Raw genomic sequence first — 23,002 nt, forward strand, 5'->3', positions numbered from 1 at the left:
TAGACAAAAAGTGAGGATGGGCTTTCACTTAGGTCACTTGCGTTTATCAAGCCATGTCTTAATGGATGCACCAAGAAGGAATTATCTTTTGTCTCACAAAGGTTTTCATTTTTCCTCCTATCAGAAATAATCAGGAATTTTTATTTCTGATTTTCTCTTCCTGATCAGTTCTTAGCAAAGCAAGGAATAAACACGCACACATCCTGCAGCTGGCTGGAGTAACCCTGGTGGAAGCCAGCCTGATGGAAGGTGGCACATTCCCTCTTAATGAAAGCCAGAGGGAGAAAGATGGATTTAGGGGAAAGGCACTCGGCTGAGACCAAGGAAATGGTTTTTAACTGCGAGGTTCTGCCAGCAACTAAATCTTTAATGTTGGGCAAGTTACTTAATCTCCCTGCAGTTTGTTTCCTTATGGCTGTAATAGTGTTTTCCCTGCCTGAGAGTGGATAAATCCATTCACATGTGTGTGAGAGTTGCTTGGATGGTACCGCATCCCTGGACAACTGCTCTCCTTGCTGGGGGCAGGAAGGAAAGGCACATCCTCCATGCTGCTCTCAGGGGAGCTGAATCCATCAGCACATCAGAGAATCCCAAAATGTGGATCTTCCTGTGATGGGGATGTCCTCAACCTTGCTCCCACCAGGAAAAAAAGAGGAAAGTCAGAGGGAAAAATGCAATTATATTTTGCTGTGGACAATAATGAGTGAGCTTTTACCTTGAGAGACCTTTCCAGGCATGTGGTTGCACTCCAAATTGTTAAAGGAGATAGGGATAGGTCTGGTAAAAGGCTCTCAAGAGTGATGGATGGCATCATGAGCCTGTCCAGGTGGGTCAGCAGAGGTGGCAGGAGAGAGAGAGTCATCACTCTCTTTAATGAGGGGAGACTGAGATCCCTGCATCTGTGAGCTAGAATGGGCTCTCTGATGAGAGCAGGGATCATGGGCAGTTGTAGTGGTGACTCTTATTTTGTGGCCTCATCCATACCTGTCAGGGAGCTCTCAGGTGTTAGTTTGTATAAAAAACAATGAAAATGGCTTTTCATTTTTTTGGCACATCATCCTTGGTGATGGTACCAAGCACTGAGTGTCTCTGGAGCAGCCAAGTGCTTCCAGCATGAAGGACCTCAGAAGAGGGACTGGTCAGTCCTCGCTTTGTTGAAGGAGTGACAAAATGACTTTAGGATTAAACAGCATCTCTCATGTTTGTCTAGTGAAAATTGCCTTTTTTTTTTTTTTTTCACCAGTATGATGCAGCCCTTCATTTCTTTAGGAAAAAAAAAAAACAAAGCGACAAATGACACCAAATTCAATTATTTTGGTGGAGGCACCTTGGTGCCAAACCTTGGGGTAACCTGGCCTAAGCATCTGCTGATCCCCTATGGCCATGTATGGCAGTGGCCAAACCTACAGTTCCATCCTCATTTTCTGTTTTGTTTAAAATGAAAACACAGGGTGTTGACAGCTCAGGGCATATATCCATCCCTGAAGCACACAAGAGTTGGGAAAAGCAGAAATTTCCCAGCTTTCCATGGAAGAATTCTCACACACCAGGGTGGCTTGACTTTATCACTCTTTTCCATGGAAGAATTCCATGGAAAAGAGTGATAAAGTCAAGCCACCCTGGTGTGTGAGATTCCAAACACAATCAGAGTCAGCAAGGAGGTATTTGGGCTGGATTTTACTGCAATTTTGTTCCTGCATCTTCCCTGTACCCGCTGTCAGTGGGTGGAGCATTTCCAAACCAAAGCCTTTGGGATCATCCTCAAAAAGGAGGGGGTGCCACACGTGTGCAGCGATGCCCACGGCTGGATGGTGTTTTCTGTGCACTGTGGACTGACACAGCAGTTTGCCCAGCCCAGCTATTATTTTACACAATCCCTTTTTTTATCCCTTTTGCAGTGGACAGCGGATTGTAGCGAGCAGCTTGATGGCAGCTGTTCCCCATCCCGAGGGAAGGGCTCGTCGTCTCATGAACATAACCAGGTAGGGCTTGTGTTTAGTTCCTCCTCCCCAGACCTTTGCCTTTATTTCTTGCACTGCCTCGCCTGGGAGGTGCTGCCAGCTTTCCCTCTCCCCTGTGAGGGAAGATGTATCCCTCTGCCTGGCATCCAAAAGCTCGTTCCTGCCCAAACCATGGGAGGTGGGCAACATCCTGATGTGTGGTTGGATGTGTTCACCAGGGGCTTAAAGGGGGAAAAATACGGAGCATCACATTTATTCCTGAAGACTTTCTTATTGCCACCTTTCCAAGGAAGCTGTTTGGAGCATCAGAGCTGACTTGGCAGCATGAGATGTAGCTGGAATGAGGGGTCTTTGTGTAGCTGGGCTTCTCTTTTATGTGCTGCAGCACAAGGATGGTGTTAGAGGGAAGAGCATTAAACAGCTGAGAGGGTGAGCTGGCAGAAGAAGCAAAGTTGCACGTGCTGAGAGCCTGTGTTGGTCGTGCAGTGACAGGAGCCAGGTGTGAGTCGGGTTTGGTGCTTGGTCGTGGTGTGAACACAAGTGAGGAGCGTTTACCAAGCACTGCTGGAGGAGGCTGTCTCTCCTCATGTGAGTACCCCCACGGCAGAGGGTTGGGTAGGGTGTGGGCTTGTTTTGACCATTGTCGCTTGGTTGAGGAGCTGCTGTGTCACCATGAAACCATCAGCTCTGTGAGAGCACCACTTGCCCAAGGAGATGTGAGACTGAGGCATCTGAGGGAAGGGGAAACAGCATCTCCAGTTGTTGTGGCTGATGGATGTCCCACCTGAAGATGTGGCTTCAAGCTGGTGGCTTTCGTGCTCTTGCCCTGCTTGATGTCCTCCAGATTCAGTCCCGTGTGTGGGGTCCATGAGGGGGAACCTGGGAGACCCTTGCAGGGCATACAAGAGGCTGTGCCAGTCTGAGCAGGGCATGTTGCAGCTCTCATTTTGGGCACAGCTTCCTCCCACATGGAGCCATGCTGGGACTTCTCGGCTGAGGGAAGGGGGGTCAGGCACCCTGTCCCTGCCACAGCCCTGGATGCAGGGATGCTGGGAGCACCCCTACTGACACCTGCACCCAGCAAAGGCAGGGTGTTGCTGTGTAGGAAGGTGTGTGCTGAACAGAGGCGCTGCTTTGGATGAGCTCCTGAAGGTGCCAGACGGAATTGTGGATTTGATTTATTACAGCTTTGATCTGCATCGAAATATTCAGCAGCAAAACATCATCCAGGCTCCCTCCCAGCACTGCAGACAGCTGCTGGATGTTCAGCCATGAGGCTGGCCATTTCCATTGAGCTTCCTTGAGTGCATCAGGGGCTTTCCCTGGGGAAGAAGGTCCCTGGCTCTTTACCCAAGGGCTCTGCTGACATGCCAGTGGCTGGTGGGGACCACAGGAGGATGCAGGAGTCGTGCATGGGTGTTATTTTCCTGACATCTTCCATCTGCCTGGTGCCATGCAGTCTTTTGTTTCAGCTTACATGGGGTTTTTTTGGTTTTGTTGCTGGTTTGTTTTTTTTTTCCCCTCGGCATTAAACGTATTTGATCTCCTCCTACAGGGAGCTCCTTTCCTACACACAAACACCATTTGCTGATGCCCAAGCTGCTTACCCTGTGTTTGGGCTCTCTCCCAGCCTGCAGCAGAGCTAGTAATTATCTCTCTCCATGTTTGGCTTCCTTTAACTGTGAGTAACAAATTTTACTTGGCACCAAAGAGGAGCTGCAAGCTATTGTTCCTCAGTCCAGGCAAGCATTTCTTTCACTGTCACTGATGTATGAGTGAAACGCTGCTGGTGAGGACCAGGTGCAGTTTATTACCATTTCTGGCTGTTAAGTTTTCACTAGAATCTTTCAATATTTGAAAAAAAGGATCATTAATAAGATGTTTGTCTTAAATTAAAATTATCGATCACTTTTCAAACCTGCTAAGGAAGAAGCCTAATTATTTCCCAGTGGAATACAGGGTTGGGTTTGTCTGGTTTGGTTTGGTTTTGGTGGCGTTTTTATGTTGCAGTTTTTTATGTATTTGAGGGGTTTGGGCAGAAAATTGAATTCCTGGTTTTCCTATTGTGTTTCCAGCCGAGATCTTTGCATTGCCAGTCTTAGTTGAAAAATACTTGGATTTGAGATTTCTGCTGGCTTCAGCTACTGTTAAAATGTGGGTTATGTATCAGTGATCATGGTATGCCTCACGTGGTTCTAACCTGGCCATCAGAAAGGGTATTTATATGGAAATCTAGGTTAGTCCTGGAAATATATTCAGCATGTGGTTCATTTTCTCTGAAGACAGAGTAGTCTAGGCTTGCATTTTCAGAAGTAATTGGCTTCCTAAAGGTTATAGGGAAGCCTAGAGAGAAGCTCACTTTCCCATGCTTGATAATCCTCCTATGCACTCCTGACTACCTGATGCCTTTGAAATTCTGGGCAGCAAGGTTAAGAAAAATAAAAGAAATTTTTTTTTTTTAGTGTGTATGTGTTATGCATTTATATACAGTATGTGTGTATATAAGCATCTACTGGTTGTTGTACAAGTGTGGGGCTGAGAGCAATTTCTGAATAAAATACAACTTAAGGGTAAAAATGAGGTGTCTTGATGCAACCTGCAGCCCAGGATATTCCTAAATTGCTGGTTTCTGATGTTGTTTGCTATATCTGGGAAAGAGCACCCAAGACTTGTCCTGCTCTTGCAGGAGACGTATCAGCAGCTGTGCGAGACTAGATGGATGTCAGTTCCCACAGGCTGGCAGATAGGCATCCCATACAAAGAAGTGGCTTAAACCCACAGAAAATTCCCACTAAAACCTCCTGGTCTTTCCAGTTCTGTGGATGGATGGCTGTGAGAAAATGGTCTCCTCATGGAGGAATCTTCTGAGATACATTTTGTGAACTCATGTGCTGAGAAAATCCTGGTCTCACAGTTGTATTCAGCTCATCTGTAGTTCTGGTTTCCTGCTGGGATCTCTCTGTTTTCTGCATGGCATGGCCATGCTCCACTAAACCACCAGAAGGTTTGCTAGGTCTCACCCTGTGTGAGCCTCTGGGGCGAAGACCAGGTACTCAAAATACTATTTGAGCACCTCACTGCCTCTATAAATGAGGAAGGTTTAGATAATGGAATAATTTTAAACCCTTTTATGTTTGGATTTTTTTTTTCTTCCCCAAAAAGAGCCAGTGGGAAGTTTTTATATAATACTTTATTTGCATTCCCCTTGTGAGGCTGTGGCGAGTAGGAAGCTCTTTGATATATTTCTGAGAGCAATTCATTAAGTAAAAGACTTCTGGTATGGTGCATATTTAGGGAGCCAGCAGAGCTCTTGGTACATGAAAGGCCTGGCAGGAACTCATCCCAGGCTCCCCTTACGTAAAAGCCATTAACAAAAACCAGAGCAACTCTGCGGGTTTGTGCCATTTCTCCGGGCAGTGGGAGAGGGAGAGCTGAAAATTCTCCTTCCTGGCCAAGTCGCTCCCTTCCTCCATGGTGGCTGGCTGTCACCCATCATCACCAAGCAAAAACCTGTGTTGTTGGCAGTAAACAGGACTTGGTTTCATGCTGCTGATTGTGTCCAGGTACAGCAGGAACTTGGTACAGGGTTTGGGCCCTCAGAGGCTTCCCCAGTTGATGGTCATGATGCTGATCTGAGCAGTGAAGGAGCAGAAAGGGTGTGTGGATCACACCTGGATGATCTTACACCTTGCTTGTAGCACTCTGGTCCTTTCTTCCCTGAGGAGCTGGTGGTGGAGGAGATGGCTTGGTTTGCCCTCCTGTTAAACCTGCAGATAGAGCAGCACATGGCAGCAGGGTGGGGTGGTGGGTTTGCGCTCTTGGGCCTTGGCTGGAGATGATACCACATGGAGTAAAGAGCGTCCCAAACTGTGCTAACATAAGAGTTCTGACAAGGGCCTGGAGGGACAGAAGGAAGGGGAATGGCTTCCCACTGCCAGAGGGCAGGGTTAGATGGGATATTGGAAAGAAATTCTTCCCTGTGAGGGTGGTGAGGCCCTGGCACAGGTTGCCCAGAGCCCTGGAAGTGTTCCAGGCCAGGTTGGACGGGGCTTGGAGCAACCTGGGATAGTGGAAGGTGTCCCTGCCCATAGCAGGGAGTGGAATGAGGTGAGGTTTAAGGTCCTGTCATTCCATGTCCATGGCTTGATGTCATGGCTGGAAAAGCTGCCATGTTGCCAAAGCAAAGGCAGTAGGAGGTGTGGGGCAATACATGGAGGCTGTCTCTTGGGAAACGGCAGATTTCAATGAACAGTGGAACTCAGTTTTAATGGAGAGTGGAAAAATCCAATTATCTGTGCAGATTTCTTTTGCAATTCCAGAGATTTTTTTTTTGCGGGCATTGGTGCTGCTTGACTTCCTGGGATCAACCACCAGGACATCCTCCCTGGTGGATGCTGCAAGGGCAGGTGGGAAGGGATCATGTCACCGGGTCCAGATAACTGAAGTTAGCAGTGAAATTATCTTGCTGGCTTAAGTCCAGTGACATCAGCAGGCAGCGTGTAATGCCCCAAATTCTTGGCTAACCAGATAGGGCTGGAGAGACAGTGGATTGGCAGGATGTCTTGACTAAATTTGTCATTCATTTTCCCTGTTCTGGTGAACAGCCTGTGTTGCCCATCATTGGGTCCAGATCTGAGAGAAAACAAGAGGGATGACTCTGGAAGGACTTTTAGAAATTATAGAACGTTAAGGGGGTGGAATGGACCTTAAAAATCACCCACCTGCCATGGGCTGGGACACCTCCCACTACAATGGATTGCTCAGGGCCTTAACTGACCTGGCTCTGAGCACTGCCAAGGTTGGGGCATCCACAACCGTCCCTGGGCAACCTGGGCCAGTGTTTCACCACCCTCACAGGAAAAAAAATCTTCCTTATATCCAGTCTAAATGTCCCTTCTTTCAACTTGTGCCCATTACTCCCTGTCGTGTCACTGTAGTTCTTGATGCAGAGTCCCTCCCCAGCTTCCCTGTAGCCCCTTCAGACACTGGAAGGTGCTGTGAGGTCTCCACGTGCTCAAGGTGCTCTTCTGTTCTCTAGGCTGAACAGCCCCAACTTTCTCAGCCTGTCTTCACAGGTGAGGTGCTCCAGTCCTTTTATCAACCTCACGGCCTCCTCTGGACTTGCTCCAACAGTGCCATGTTTGGGGACCTTGTTTGAGGTTCTCCATCTCATTGACCTGCTCATGTCATAGCCCAGGGCCAGTTTGTGCACTGAATTTGGCTGAGGTTGGCCACCGTGTTGAGGATCTCTTGGGGCAGGTGGGTGCTGGCTGATGTTGCAGATGCTGTTTTCATGCTTCCGAAATAAAAAGAGAAAGCGAAAGACAGACACTGGCTTTGCCGGGGAGTACATGTTGGTGTATCCCTGCCTGATGGAGGAAGAAAGTAGAACTTTATGTGGGGTGACTTGCCCATGATCAAAGAGCAGCTTTGAGGAAAGCAGTCACTTTTCTGCCTGTAATTGCTGGGTGACGCTTCCTCATTTGGTGAATGCAACTGCAGTTGGAGAGGATTGCCATATAGGTGTAACTTTCTCTGGGCCTTGGGGTTGGCCTCACGGAGCAGCAGTGCCTCTTGTGAAGCAGACGCCTGCTCAGGTGCCAGGAGGTCTGGGAGGGAGATGCTTCACTGCTTTGCTGCCTGCTTTGGAGAACTGTTGCTTCTGAGGGTGGAGGGAGGTGTCTTCTAGGCCTGGTGTCACCAGTGACTCATGTGAGAGGACATCTTGTCACCCTCAGTTTCCATTTGGGTGGGGAGGACCGGGTGATGGCTGTCTGCCCACTGCAGAGCTTCCCACACTTACTTTTGTGAGACTTGATTTGCCTTTGAGGTCTCCATCCTTCCAGGTTTGGATGAATAGGTCAGCCAGTGCTGAAGCTCCAGGCAGGGAAGGGATGACATGAGCAATTTCCCCTGAGGCTGGGACAGGGTCTTGCTGATGGGTTTCCGTAGCACGTCTGGAGTTCCCAGTGTCATTCCAAGAGCCCTCAGTGTTCCTCCTCTTCATCCTTGTGTGTAAACGAGCTATCTAGCACATCCTTGGCTAGCATGGCTGTTCCAGTGTTGTCCAAAAAACACAACCACACAGGCTTGGTCCTTTCCCAGGTAGCCCAGAAAGATCTTGTAAGCTTAACCTCCTAGTTCCAAGTCCATCAGGTCCTTTGGTCCTGTATTGAGACACAGGTATAGATAAAACCTTACTTTCTGTGGTGGAAGAAGAGCTCAAAGTGACGTTTGGTGTCCCTTCTGCAGATTGGACAGGGCTGGGGAAGGTGGACAGAGACCTGGGGACAAAAGGAGCAGAGCCAAAGGGGTTGGGGTTACTGTATGACATTTTTATAACAATTTCTGATGTCCTTATAGCATTATGTAATACTTGTGAGAAGAAAGAAACTAGAAAGTTTACCCTACTAATATATTTAGAGGAATCTTGTGGTTGGTTTGTTGTTGGGGTTTTTTTAAAGGTGTATTTTGAATTGTTAAAATAATTAAGCCTTTGGTTTTCCATAGAAAGATTGGAGTGGTTGTTCTGAAACAGGTCTAGGGAGATGCCTGGAGTGCAGTGCAAAAATTCTGTATAATGGGAAGATTTGGCAGCAGTACAAATTGGGTGCATGAAAACCTCCACTGCAGAAAAACCTCAAAAAGGGCCTTTTACACAATAGCTGTTTTCTGTTCTGATCAGGATTTAAAACAAAGTTGAGGAGTCATTTGAAGGACACCCCACAACTTGATCTAGGGATCTCCTAGGCACAGATGTGACCCTTGTTATCCTGGGGAATATCTCAGAGGTTTTTGGGGCCTGAGAGCTCCTCCACCTTCCTGTTGTTTTTCCTCTGGCCTACCTGTGAGTGCTGTACATTGAATATTGAAATTTTTACATACAATTCAGCATGAATCCCATCCAGAATCCACTGATATCTTCAGGACACTTTAAAACTTGTGCTGCTGCCAGGGTTGATCTACATCTCTACCAGCACAGCCCACTTCACCCATACTTGTCATCACTGAGAGCAACTACGTAGGTGATCACTGTGTTTCCATTTATGGCTTCTGCACTGGGGAAACTTATCTCCTTTTTCTGCAAATAGGATTTTCAAACTTGCACTGAAGCAGCAGGAAGTATTAACTCTTGAGCTGGCAAAGGCAGCAGGATTAATTAGTTCATGCCTCAAAGAGCTCGCTGCAAAGGTGAAAATTGCAGTGTAAGTGAAACATATGATTATTGCTAATTAAAATGCAAATGTTAGATTTGACAGCTAGTTTTCGAAGGAGGGCTGCTGACAGTGGTAATGTGCACGGGCCTGACTGTTCCTGAGAAGGTGCAGAGCTTGGCCAGAAGGATTGGCATGGGTTTCAGCAGCTTCTGGGAATCAGTCTCTGGAGGGATGGTGTTTTCCCTTCCAGTCCCAAAGTGTGGCTCATAAGTCCCATCTCCTGCCGATGAGTGTAGACCACGAATGGTAGGTGGAGGAGCCCAAATAAGAGCCCAAATAGGACCAAGAGTTCAAGGACTATGTGGGAAGAGTTTGGGAGAGCCTTGTTTTTTTGAGGGCATGGCAGAGTAATGGGGCCAGGTGATGGGGGATTGGGTCAGCAGGAGGCAAAGGTTGGAGGGCTTTGTGCCATTACATCTGTTTCTTCAGTGTTTGTCAGCTTTGGCAGACAATTCTGTTCGTGCAGCACGCTGGGTTTGTTTAGCAGGAGCCCTGTGTAGAACACACGCAGGTGGTGGTGCAGGATGAAGGAAGAGCAGTGCCACATCTCACCAGTTCCAAGCCATGGCTTTCTGCTGGACTCCAGCTGCCTCTGTGGGCTTGGGAGGAATGGGTTTTTATGGGCTTTGCAATGATGCTGGTGAAGGGGTTTTGTTGCTTGGTTGTTTTTTTAAGGAGCAATCATTACCTGCGTGCTCTCACCCACTCCTTGAGCATCGCCCATGAGGTTGGTGCAAGCAGCCCTGCTCCCACACAACGTCTGCAGAGAGGGTCCATTTTAGCGTGAAAAAGCTTTATTGCAGGACACAAAGCCACCAGAAATGTCTGGGATTGTTTCTGAGGGTTGTATTTTCATTCTGGAGATTTGAATCCCTGTCAGTAAGGTACCAGTAAAAAGTTGTTCATCTGTGGCAATGAGTCAGAAATTTGGGGGAAATACTGAGCTTAGCTCTGCTGGTGAGTTTGAACTTGAGGGTATTCAGGCCATACTCAGTTTGGACTGTTTGCATCTTCAGCAGACGTTTCAACAGTTTTTGGTGTAACAATTTTATTTTAAAAATGATTTGGTTTTTTCAATATTAGTATCAGTGCTTGATAAAGGTAAGGAAGGCAAACAGGGCAGAAGCCCCAGGCCATGAGTTAGAGCCAGGAGACAAGCTGATTTAGTAAAACCACCTGTGATTGTGATCTAACTGGTTTGTGCTGTATCCAGTGGCTTTTCTCGGTGGATACTGATACACAGTGGTACCAATATCCTCATTTCTCACAAGGGCTTTATTGTGGCCAGCTGCATTTCTGGAATTTGCAACACCTTGGATTGTCTGAAGGAACTAAAAGTTGTGTCAACTGAATATAACTGAACAGTGTTTATTTTCAGTATGTCTTTCAAAGCAAAGGGTGCGTGTGCTGACCTGGTCCCACCATAGCATTTGGCACAGAAATTTTGTATGTGTGGGTGAACAAGGTGTTCAGTGTGTAGGATACAATTAATCCTTCAAACATTGAGCAGTGAAGGTGCATTTCTCCCAACCACCTTTTCAGTTGGTGCACATCTTTCCCATGTCAAGGGACGTATTTCTCACTTCTCAGGATGCCTGCAAGGCTGGCTCTTCCCCAGGGCTTCCTAAAGTGGCCTGCCTGACATCCACCAAGTTTTTTTTCCCTCCATGACAATTGAACAACTCCTTTTGTGCCATTTGGTATTTCTCAGCCATTGGGAGATTTGGGTCAGGGTGTGATGAGAAGGGAAGAAGGTGCTTTAACTGTCAGTGGGAATAATCACAACCTTTCAGATTTCGTTTATATACAACTTGGAAACTAGATAATCTCTTTTGAAGTCAACACTGCAGTGTATTTGAGCTTGCTTAAAACTTACAAGATTGCAGTGTGGAGAATGTCCAGCTGGAGTGATGCAGAAACCAGCACTGGAGTGTTTTGCTTCCAATTCCTTGTGTTGGGTGAATGTACATCAAGGTCCATGCTGGACCACTGGGTAGCATCACCTTAGGTAGTCTAGGTTCTGCAGTGCAGTTGTCTTCCTGCCTCATCCCAGTCAGGTGGCACTTGTGAAGCTGGGACCTGGACTGTGCCCTCAAATTAATGGCCTGGACTTGGCTGTTGTGGTGAATCCTTTTGACTTTGAAGGCCAAGGTGGCCCTGCCCTTGCCTTAGCCCATGGCATGTAGCCCCATGAGGACGTCTGAGACATGAAAAACACTTTTGAAGTGTCAGCTCTCACACCAGTCCTAGAACATAGGCTTCCCTTTGTATTTCCCAGATTTTCAGAGTACTTGGAAGAGTTGAATATTCTGCACGTTGTGATATCATGGAGTTTTAATCATTTTAGGTCACTTTAAAAGCCTTTCCCAAGCCTTTGGAGTAATTACCTTGACAATATCCACCTTTTTCCCCAAGCACCTTGTGGGGTATTTGGATAGAGCTGGTCAGGTGAGTTGTTCTGGTTTTCAAATGAGCCATTATGCCCTGAGGGCTGAACAAGAAACCTGCAGCTTACTTGACAGCACAACAAGTGAGAGAATAAAGGAGAACATCAGGCACAGCTCCTTAAGAGACAAAAATAGTTACTTGTGTAATGTGTCTCCTGGTGAACTACCAGAGTTCTCAGCCATGTGCGCAGCTGGACTCCAGCAGCAGGATGAGCAGTGGGAAAACTGACTGAGAAGTTGATCGGGGCCTGGGAGGGGAATTAAGGAAATGGGAATGGAATGGAATGGAATGGAATGGAATGGAATGGAATGGAATTTTAGCACCATGCTCGCTAGGTCAGAGCATGGTGCTAAAAACACCAAGGTCATGGGTTTGATCTCTGTACAGGCCATTCACTTAAGAGTTGGACTCGATGGTCCTTGTGCATCCCTTCCAACTCAGGATATTCTTCGATTCTGTAAAAGGAATGGAATGGAATGGATAGAAGAGAGTATTTCAGTTCAAAGGTACCTACAACAGTCATCCAGTCCAACTGCCTGCTCGATTCAGGAGTGACCAAAAGTTAAAGCATGTTATTAAGGACATTGTCCAAATACCCTTAAGCAGCTTTAGAGGATGTGGGGTTGATGAATATGCATAATTAATCCTCATGAAGATAGAGAAGGTAAGTATTATTTTTCCCTATGCAAACACTAGAGTACTAGGGCCAAATCTTATCTTCATCAGAGCCTCCCAGAGTGTCATTCTTTTGCAATGTGTAAGTAGAACATGTTAAAGGACCCAGAGGAAGCCCCACAATCAGGATGCTGGTCATGGGCATGGTTTTGTAGGTGCCAGCACGAGTGGCCCGGGAGCTGGAGCTCTCCTGTCCTGCCAGGTCGGTGGTTTTGGAGTGTTTGGGGCAGAGTTGCCCTTGACTAAAGCAACCTGTTTGTTGTTTTCAGGATGAGTGGGATCACAGCAGCAGTGGAAGCACAGGATCCCGGCCAGGGTCGGGCTCCAGGCAGGGCTCTGCATCCCGGTCTGGCAGCCACAGGAGAAGCAGCCAGTTCAGGCAATCGACCAAGGTATACCTGGTAGTGACGTGCTCGAAGCTGTGGCCTGTGCTTGCCGCTTATGGGAGGCATCCTCCTCACGACATGTTTGTGGTGTGTGTCACACATAAGTGTGGGTGCATGTCAGCTGTGAAGGACACTTCAAAGACCTCTTTAATTCACTCATGATGTGTGACCTGCTGAGGTGTGCAGAGTGCCTTAATATTGGGAAATAAGTCCCTAGTCAGCTGGTTAAGTGCAAAGGAAATCAGGGATTTTTTCTGTATTTGAAGTCTTGGAGTATTTCAGTTTGGGAAATCAAGAGATGTTTGTAATTATTTGCTGGCAGGTCTTCATTAGAAGTTGAAAGATGAGTGGACAGCACATAGATAGTGTTAAATGGTGATCTTGAGTCCAGCTGCCTTCTGTGTGAGCTGTCTGCAGGGCTAGATGGGGAGTTACCTTCCTACCCTGCAAAAGACTGTAAGAATTCACTTTTTGTATGGTCTTAGGTCCATCCTTGAACTCAGACTGTTAGTTTCTGTCAGCCTCTGTCTTCCTGTCTTCTCTTGGGAGTCGCTCTCCTCTATGCACATGTGAGCACCAGTTGTGCCAGCAGTGGAGGGCAGACTGAGGTTGGGAACCAGTGCTCAGAGTCCTGGTCCATTAATCCTTTCATCCTCCCGAAGAGCTTGAGGAAATAGCTTTTCCTCCTGAGCCGTGCTGTGGTGGGACAGGACCTGCAGAACCTGGCTGTATCTAGAAAGTGATGGTCCTTTCTGGTCCTTTTCAACATATCCTTTTCTCTTTGAGTAGGGACAATATTGTCTTCCTCAAAATTTCTATACTTTTATCTGTATTTTTCATGTGAAAACTTGCAGTTTTCAACAAGGAAATGCTTAATTGGAGCCTTTTCAGACAGTTCAGTATCTATCTCATCTTTTTTTATTTTCTACCAAAGTGCAGCCAGGGGTTGTAGGCAGCTGAGAAGGAGGAAAAGTGGGGGAAGCTCTTCAAGCTCAGAACTGAAAAACGCTTAAGTAACACATGGCTCTGGATGAGCCCTGAATTTATACCAGGGACCCAGGTGGCCACTTGGTGTTGTTCTGTGTGCAGTGATGATTTGACAGGGTTGCAGTTGTGCAACGAAGGGCATGACTTCGTATTTGTTTTCTGGAGAATGGTAATGAGGAGCAGCAAGAGGTGGGATGCTGAGCTGGGCTTTGGAAAGCTGCTGCATGCATGCTAATGCTGACTTTGTGGGGAATTTGCTGAAGCTGCATGCATGGTAAACAGCCAGAGTCCACGTGGGCCTGTCCCTGTTTGTCTGGGCAGCTACAGGGGCTGGGCAGCAGTGGCTGGAGGTCATTTGTGCTCACAAGAGCTGGAGGACAGAGGTTATGGACGTTCATTTGAACAGCACGGTGTGGAGGATCTGCTTTACTGGATATCTCATCTCTCAGAGTATTGGTGTTACTCTTGAAAGTCTGTCTCTCAGTCATCATTGCTAGTGAATGAATTAATTTTCAGCAGTACTAACTACTTCTCAGTGAAAAAGATGATCTAAAGCTGAGGGTTGGGTCACTGGGAGCTTCATGTTAAAATTGCTGATGGTTATAATTGCAGTCCTGGGGGGACTGACAGCAAGTCACTGCTTTTCTTAAATACATGCAGTTTTTAATCTTTTTTGTACCTGGATTTGAGAACTGGCTTTTCCAAGTCTTACTATTAAGTCTTAGCACTGTGCTGTGAGCATTTTAGTAAGCTCCCTGCAGCACGGGGCTGCAAGGCTGCTCCCTGTCCTATGAGCTGAGATAGGAACTGGTTCTAAAGACAGGTCATGGAAGACCAAAAGGGTGTCTTGAAATGACCACAGTGACTCACGACTTAATGGCAAGGTGTGTTATCGTTGGGGCCTGGCACTGTCTTTGTGGAGTCTGGCTGATGCTTGGAGTCTCTCCAAGAGGTTGTGGGGACATCCTCTAGGAGGACCAGGTTTGGGTGAGAGCATCCAGCTGCTGCCTTGGACCTGCCTGACTTCCTCACCACCTGAAATGGATTTGTCTGCAAGAAGAGGTTTCTCTTCTTTGTGTGACAGCTATGCTAACTTGCACCTGTGTACTTCCATTTTACTGCATTTGGATGTTTGTAAGGATTTAAAAAACTAATTCCTCTGCTTGGTGGTAGAAAATCGTGCTTACATTTGCCTAAAATAAAAAGCTCATCTTCTGTAACTGATCATGGGAGTTATTAGTATTTCTGGTAGTTTGTTTCTGAGCAGAGACATGTCAACTTGCAAATCCCCAGGGGTTAAAATCATAATCCATAAACCCCTTGGAGGAGACTAAAAAGGGAGCAACCTGTCTGTGTTTGGAGTTTCTGGTGTCTAAATTGGTTGTTATGCTGGAAATAACTGCAAAGTGTAACCATCTGTTCACTGAGGACATGTGTCCTGACATTGGTTGGGAAAGTGTTGCTCACTTTGTGAGCAGATTGAGCTCTGGGACTTCATTAAGAAATGGTCACATTTTTTATGAGTTTCTAGTGTCTTGGTTAATATTAATAATACTTGAAAATGACAGAAGTTATATGGTAGGGAATAGATGGAATCCAGCTTCTCTGTGTTTTGCCAGAGTGGAACCATTTGGACTGAAATGCTTAAATAATCTGAATATGTGCAAGATTATGAGTAATCTGAATAAGAAATGTTGAGAGAAAAATCAGTTAATATGGGATTTGCTATTTGCAATGCATTCAATCCATCCAGACTGAGTCAAGTCTGATTTCTTGAATGGTCTTGAATGGCAAAATCCAACCTGCTTTAGTTCATCTGCAAAGGGTGGAGAGGGCATCCCTCTTTGTGCAGGGAGGACATGTGAGGGTTGATGACTGTGAAGGGGCCTTGAATAACGTATGTGAGGTCTTTGCTTTAGTTGCTCGTGCTTTGGGTTGTCCATTTTGACATAAGCAGCTGCACAGGGAAGTTTAAGGTGTTTTACTGTTGGCTGGAGGTTTTTTATAATGCCCATGGGGAAAGGCCCTGGGGGTGCTGGTGCCAGGGGCTGGACATGAGCCCAGGGGTGCCCAGTGGGCAAGAGGCCAGTGGCCCCTGGGCTGTCCCAGCCAGGGTGTGGCCACAGCCCCAGGGCAGGGCCCGTCCCCTGTGCCGGCACTGCTGAGGCACCGCCAGTGCTGGGGACAGCTCTGGGCCCCTCAGGACAAGAGAGACATGGAGGGGCTGGAGCGTGTCCAGGGCAGGGAACGGAGCTGGGAAGGGGCTGGAGCCCCAGGAGCGGCTGAGGGAGCTGGAAAGGGGCTGAGGCTGGAGCAAAGGAGGCTCAGGGGGGACCTTGTGGCTCTGCACAAGTCCCTGACAGGAGGGGGCAGCCGGGGGGGTCGGGCTGTGCTGGCAGGGAACAGGGACAGGAGGAGAGGGAACGGCCTCAGGCTGGGCCAGGGGAGGGGCAGGGTGGACATTGGGAGGAATTTCCACATGGAAAGGGTTGTAAGGACTGGAACAGGCTTTCCAGGGCAGTGATGGAGTCAACATCCCTGGAGGTGTTCGAGGAATGCCTGGATGAGGCACTCAGTGCTCTGGGCTGGGTGACAAGGTGGGGATCAGGCACAGGTTGGACTTATGGTCTTGGAGGTCTTTTCCAACCTAAATGATTCTGTGATTTTGTGAATCTCAGCCTTCCCCCTGGACTTTGGTGGATCATGGTTGTGGACATGGGGCAGGAGGACAGGGCTGGAGTCAGAGCTGAGCTTGTGCATTGTTTGTTCCATGTTGTGCACAGCTCTGTGTCCCCAAGGCTGAAACTGTCACTCTTTGCCTTCACGGTGCAGTTTTGCAGCAGATGAGGGGTCTCTGCATTGCAGTGAGCATGGATTCACACAGGAGCACAGGATTCCTTGCCCAGAGCCAAGACACCTCCATGGTTGGTGGTGGGAGAGGCTGTGCTGTGGTTCACATAGTTCCATGTGCCTCCTTGCAAGTAACCTCCTTTCCCTCTCTCCTAGAATGGCAACAAGGAGAGCAACCTTGACATGCTGGGCACAGACATCTGGGCTGCCAACACCTTTGACTCCTTCAGGTAAGCTGGTTTTAAAATGCTTTAAGAGAAAGATGGACCCTTAAGGTGGACCACACCTTCTCTTAGCCTTCACCAGTGTGTCCATCTTGCTGGTACCCAGGCACCAGAAAGTACCCTGGTAGTACTGACATTACTGTTCCTCCTCCCCATCCCCATTTAACCTGTGGCACCAAGCACAATCTATTGAAAGTATCCTGTGTGCTTTGGAGAGGCCACTGGGTGGGTTTGCAGTCCAAACACTTGAAACTGATACCAGTACAATTACTTACAGTCACCCCAGAGCTGCACAGGCAAGGCTTGAGTCAGCTCTGAGCTACTGCTCTGGGATTTTACTCTCCCATTAGTTGGAGGTACCATCATGTGTTGGCTTCTTAGCTGCTGCCTCAGTGTGGAAAAGCAGTGAAATATGCTTTCTGTCTGGTTTTATGCACAGTCTGCATGTGTTGAGTCACTGGAGAAGACAGGTTGTGCAGGACAAGAGAGAACATCATGGCATGGACCAGACCAGTACCTGTTGGTATACCCCCTTGGTACAGAGAGCGAGTATATCTTGCAGGGTGTGTTCTGTATCAAAATTAGAGGCTTAGATCAAGCCACAAGAGCTCAGCGTACCTAAAAAACAAGACAAAATGAAATTAAAAGAGATGCATAAGTGTGAAGGTTGGAGGCTCACATGCTCTGCAGCAGGGAGTGGTGCTCCCAGAAATGCCAGCTTTCCTTGTCTGCAGGCTCCGATGTGCCCTCTGCTCTTCAGCTCAGTGGTGTTTAATCAGTAGTGGACTTCCTTTCTCTGTTTTTCCCTGTTTTTCTCTCCTAGTGGTGCAACGTGGGACTTGCAGCCTGAAAAACTAGATTTCACCCAGTTTCACAGAAAGCTGCGAAACACCTCCAAACACCCATTGCCTCACATAGACAGAGAAGGGTGAGTGCTGTGTCTGCAATAACTGTGCTCTCCAGGAAGGGTCTCTTAACTTCTCCCTTGCTCTAGGAACTTTGGTGTGGTGGCACACCTCATGTGGAGGACATGGGAAGAAGCACTGGACCACTTACACTTACAGAGTTTGAGGATGCCACAATCAGTCTGTCTGGCTCCTCTGTCACCCAGTTCTGGGCTGGAGCAGAGTTGTTCTCTGTGTTTTTGCATTGCTTGATAGATTTCAGTGCTTAAATAACTCAGGATCCAAGCCTCTTAGATCCAGGTGTCCTAGATTTAAACATCTCTGGATATTGAAGGAAAGATCCTGGCTTAGTGCTGACCTGGTTGCAGTTCCTGTGAGTGACAGGCTTCCACTGTTCTTCCTAGCAAGAGTTCAGGGAAGGAGAGAGCATCAATGCAATTCATAAAACTGTGAAAACATTAAACAGCTCCTTTTGGTGGTGTCAGCCTCCATGGGCTTCCCTGGTATTTCTGGTTTCCTTACTGGTTGTTGGTTGGTCAAACCAAATAAATGTGTGCTGGCACCAAGTGGCTCACCAGTGTTGCTTGGTTGAATATCATCATTTCTCTGCAGGTTCTCTGCAGATGGAGAAGCAATCACTCCTTGACAGGAGGGTGCAGCCAGGTGGGGGTCAGGCTCTTTTCCCATGTAACAAATGACAGGGTAAGAGATAAAGGCCTCAAGTTGCGCCAGGGGAGGTTTAGATTGGGTATTAGGAACAATTTCTTCACAGAAAGGGTTGTCCAGCCCTGGCACAGCTGCCCAGGGCAGGGGTGGAGTCCCCATCCCTGAAGGGATTTAAAGACCCTGTGGACGTGGCACCTGGGGACTTGGGTTAGTGGTGGCCTGGGCAGTGCTGGGAATGGTTGGACTTGGTGATCTTGGAGGTCTTTTCTAACCATAACAATTCCATGATTCTGTAGATCAGGTTTTCCTCACCCGATCACTCAGAGCATAGAGGAAGGCAAAAATCAGAACAGGTCTAAAAGATGGGGTTGGGAAGATTGCAGCTGATGTTCCATCACTGCCATGTTGTTTGCAGGGATGGAAATCTTCTCTTGGAGACATTTTTCTGCTGATAACTTGGTTTTGCCAAAGTACTGTCCAGTGCCATATGCCTGGTCTGCACATCTTGTTTAGAAGACAAGATTAGAATTGTTATTAGAACAGTTGATTGGAAACAATTAGAAACATCCAGCCAGGCCAGCAATCCCACACCAGCCCAGGCTCAGCATCTGCAGGAGGCTGCTGTACAGTACAGGGACAGGAGCACTCACACGACCTATTTTTCCTGCTCTGTAAGGCATACTGCAGGTTTGTAAAGAGCAATTTTCAGAACATTTGGAACAATGTAACACTAAATTTCTCTAAGTCACTACGTTTCATCGTTTACTCCCATTTTTTCAGATGGGTTTGAAAAATGAGATGAAGGGGCTGTCTGTAAGATAAGATATAATATGATAATATGCTTCCTCTGTAAGAGAAGATACAATGTGCCCCATGGTTGATGGCACTTGCCAGGTGATCCTGTCAGTGACACCTGCTATATGCAGGGAGGATGCAGCAGGGTTGGTGTTCTGGTTTTCCTCTGGTTCTTGCTGTGTTGTGAATGCCCACAAGGTAGAGGAGGCAGTGTGGAGGAGAGATATTTAATCACTCCTAAATATTACAGCTGCAAAAGTGGAGGAAGAATTAGTGTATCTGCAGAAAAGTTAAGCAGATATTATCAGCACAAACCGTGCATCTCCCAAAGTGCATGCCATGTAAGTAACCTGGCCAGAACAGAGGAAGCACAAAGGAGGACAAAATGGTTCTTATTTTTTAACTTCTAAAGCTGACTGTGCTGTGCATTCATCAGCTCTCCATGGTGAATCTGTGCCGAGATTTGCTTGCTGAGCCTCCGTGAATCTCTACCTGCAAGCTAGGCATTTTCCCTCTTGCTTGCATGGGAAGCTTTTTTTAACAATCTAGCTGTGCAGTGAAAAAAAATAATAGAGGGAAAAAAGGAAAAAAAAAAAGGAATATGCTGTTCAGTGTGTGCTTTTAACACTAAAAGAACCATTTCATTCCTTAATCTGATCAGTTGCCTAAGGCTGGCCATGTAGTTGCATCCAGTTGTGTGACCTCAAGTGACTTTTGCTTGGGTGAAGCGTTTTCCTCCAGGAAGACATCTGCTTTTACTGGAAGAAGTTTGGTTGCATGCTGAATATCAAAAGTGGAGCAGTTAAGAAAAACCGGGGAACTGTACCACATTTCTGACCTGAATTCATCTGGCTTTAATTTCCAGTCCTAGCTCTTGCTCTGCTTTTACTCTTCCAGATCAAACAACCTTTTGTAGCTGGTATTTTCTCTTCATTCCAGGTATCTCCCAAGCACATGTATCACTTGAGTTTTTCAGGTACTCTAAGGAATTTCTCTACCACCTCTTTGAAACGTGACTGCGGCCATGCCTGTGGTCCTGTAACTGGGGCTCAGCCATGCTGTTTCTAGAGGGAAGCTGCCTTCATCCCCCTAATCCCTACCTCCTCTTCATCCCCTGCCTTTTTGCCACAGTTCAGCATCAGAAATTCAGCCTGGGGTGGTCCCCACTCTTTTCAGATGACCTTTTCCTACAATGCACTTGTGTTCTGCACCTGCAGCTGGCATTATTTGTCCCCAGATGTGTGACACGATTTTTCTCATCTATATAAATACATATATATCAATTTTTTTTCATACATGTATTTCTGTATGTGTACACACCCTATGTTTTTCCCTCTGTAAATCAAAGTCAGGATTTTATCTGTGATGGAAAGTCAATTGTTGAACACCTCTGATTTCTTATAAACATAGAATCACAGAATGGTTTGGGCTGGAAGGGACCTTCAAGATCGCCTAGACCAACCCCCCTGCCATGGGCAGAGACACCTTTTACTAAACCAGGGTGCTCAAGTTTATTAAGGTTAATGAAATTGCTTCCCTTCAGCTTGCTGGTTTTTGAGCCTGGTACTTCAGCACACACCATTTTTCTCAATTTTTTTCTCCCATTTTCTCTAATTCCAAGATCTATTTTTCTCTGACTTCTAGGCACTGATTACCTGGGTCTGCTGCTGCCAAAGTCTCTACTGTATCTTATTTAACAATATCTTGCTTCTAACTGACAAAAAAGTACTTTATCATTCTTGCATAATAAAAAAGATCATCTCTGTTTTTTTGAACGTAGAAGGGTGATATTTATTGACCGTTTTTTCTTTTTCTGTATCATCACAAACTCTCTGCATCCAGCTAGCAATTATCTTTGGATTGGTTTTTTCCTTTCTTGTTCGAAGAAAGTCCTTCAGCTGCCAGTTCTGTGTGTGGTATGGGAGTGCTTGACTTCTCACCCCAATTTCTTTGTCTTTCAAATTGTCTGTTTATATTTATATCGATTGCCACTTCCTGTCTGAGGTGTGCGTTTGCGCTGATTTTCGACACCTTTCTCAGCAGGGGAGCTGGAGCTCCTGTGGAGACCAGAATGAGCAGTGCTTCAAAGGAAACGCTTTTCATTACTCTTCTTGTGCTCTCATTTCTGCTGTCCAGGTGGGCTGTGCTTTCAGTTTTGCTTGGTCTGGAAATCGAGTCACCCTGGGCTCAGGACTGCCTTTGGTTTTCTCACTGCTGCTACTACCAAAAGTGTTTGCAAGCTGTGGCAGATGGTGCAGGTGGAGAGGACTGAGCAAAGCATTTAATTTTGTATTAACAGCTTTACGCCTGCGTGGGAGTGTTTTGGAGGCACAGCACACTTGCTCCAGAGAGAGCCTCTTTGTTTCCGTGAGAGGCCTTTGCAGTAAGAACTGATATTCCCCTTGTGCCGTGATAGAAAATTAACTGTATCCCCAGCGGGTTTTCACGTGCTTTTGTTTTGTTTTCCTCTTGCCACAGGCTTGGAAAGGGGAAGTACGAGGATGGTGACAGCATCAACTTGAACGACATAGAGAAAGTCCTTCCAGTGTGGCAGGTAGGTGACAAGGACATCTGCCCCTGCCACAGTGGAGACCAGCAGCAGCGTCTTCCCTGCCTTGTGTTCCCTTAGGAAAGCCTTCTCAGGAGTGGGAAAGCTGCTGGGCTGTGGTCCTTTGGGGGTTGGGATGGAGATTTGTGCCTGTTTTTTTGGATATTAGTGCTGGGCAAGGGCAGTGACCATGGAGGTTTTGTAGGGAGGTGATACACTGAGGGCGTTACATACCTGTGTATGTACACGTACACAGGGCTCCTACGTTTAAAAAAAGGAGATTCTGAAAAGCATCAACCCCTCCTGACAGCTCCAAAATAAGTTGCTCTCAGGAAGCCAGCAGTGCCTATGTACTGACCCAGGTATTTCCCCTTCGGGAAATACGCAGTGGTATGTTCATATGCAGTTATAATCCACCTGTGTGTGTTTTCTCTAGCCTATTTTTTCCCCAGATCTCTCTTTACAGCCCAGTTTTGGCAGTTCTGGTTAAATGACCTCTGGATGTGTGGATGTTGGGGAATGGCAGGATGAGACCCCACAGTTGAGAAATCAGGTTGAATAAAGCAATTTGTCAGCATCATACAATTTTTCATTTTACAGAGCCCTAGTCCTCAAAGGAGCTGAGTTCACTGAGCTAGGCAAGTTTCTGAGGATGCTCAGTGTGTTTTTGCTGAAATCTCTTTGCCTCCAGAGGCACGGATGAAAACATCTCGTGTGCTCTGGTAGTGTTACCCTTTTCAGTGTTCAGCCAAGAGCTCGCCGGGCTTCTTGCTCACGCATCATGTGAGGAAAAGCTTTGCTCATCCTGCAGACCATGTGACAATCTATCTTACTGTTTCTTTTGGGTGAGCTATTTGGCACTGAGTACATGAAGGAGTGGAGAAGGGCAGCTGACTTTGGCAGGGAGGAGCACTGCCTGCAGCTGCTTCCTGCTCAGTCTCTTCCATGTTTGGTATGTCTGGACTTTAGGTCACAGGGAAAAAATATCAAGTTCAGCTGATACAAACCCCATTAATTCTGCAAAATAAGGTTAGTTTCCCTGGGGAATAATTGAAAATGAAGAATCAAACGATCTTTGGTGTGAGGAGCTGATTTCCTTCAAGAGAGTTTTAATCAACAGCTGTTAAATAAGCCAGGTCCTCCTGGTCTGGTTGTCATTTCATCGTGTCCTAAGAGTGCATTGAATACAATTAATTAATTCCAATATATACATTAATATCTGGCTTAATTGTTAGTGTGACATCTCTAAGCTGGAAGACCTAGTGGGAATACTGGATTTGATGTTTTGTTTGTGCCTCGGGGCAGACTCGTGCAGTGCTGCATTAATTTGCAGACGTGTT

At 46.9% G+C, this 23,002-nt stretch overlaps 1 protein-coding gene across 4 annotated transcripts in view; it reads left to right on the forward strand.

Moving 5' to 3' along the window:
- CTIF (cap binding complex dependent translation initiation factor) overlaps positions 1 to 23,002 on the forward strand; it is a 148,350-nt gene that overhangs the window by 29,952 nt on the left and 95,396 nt on the right. For 2 of the 4 annotated variants that reach the window (XM_082300848.1, XM_082300849.1), the window contains exons 3-7: positions 1,899 to 1,982; positions 12,571 to 12,693; positions 16,681 to 16,754; positions 17,572 to 17,676; positions 21,593 to 21,668. In XM_082300848.1, the coding sequence (XP_082156974.1) occupies positions 1,899 to 1,982; positions 12,571 to 12,693; positions 16,681 to 16,754; positions 17,572 to 17,676; positions 21,593 to 21,668 (462 nt within the window). The remainder of the gene's footprint in view (positions 1 to 1,898; positions 1,983 to 12,570; positions 12,694 to 16,680; positions 16,755 to 17,571; positions 17,677 to 21,592; positions 21,669 to 23,002) is intronic. The other 2 variants (XM_082300850.1, XM_082300851.1) reach the window with 1 other exon arrangement.

The sequence above is a fragment of the Coloeus monedula genome (assembly GCF_965178545.1).
Source record: "Coloeus monedula genome assembly, chromosome: Z".
Taxonomy (NCBI): domain Eukaryota; kingdom Metazoa; phylum Chordata; class Aves; order Passeriformes; family Corvidae; genus Coloeus; species Coloeus monedula.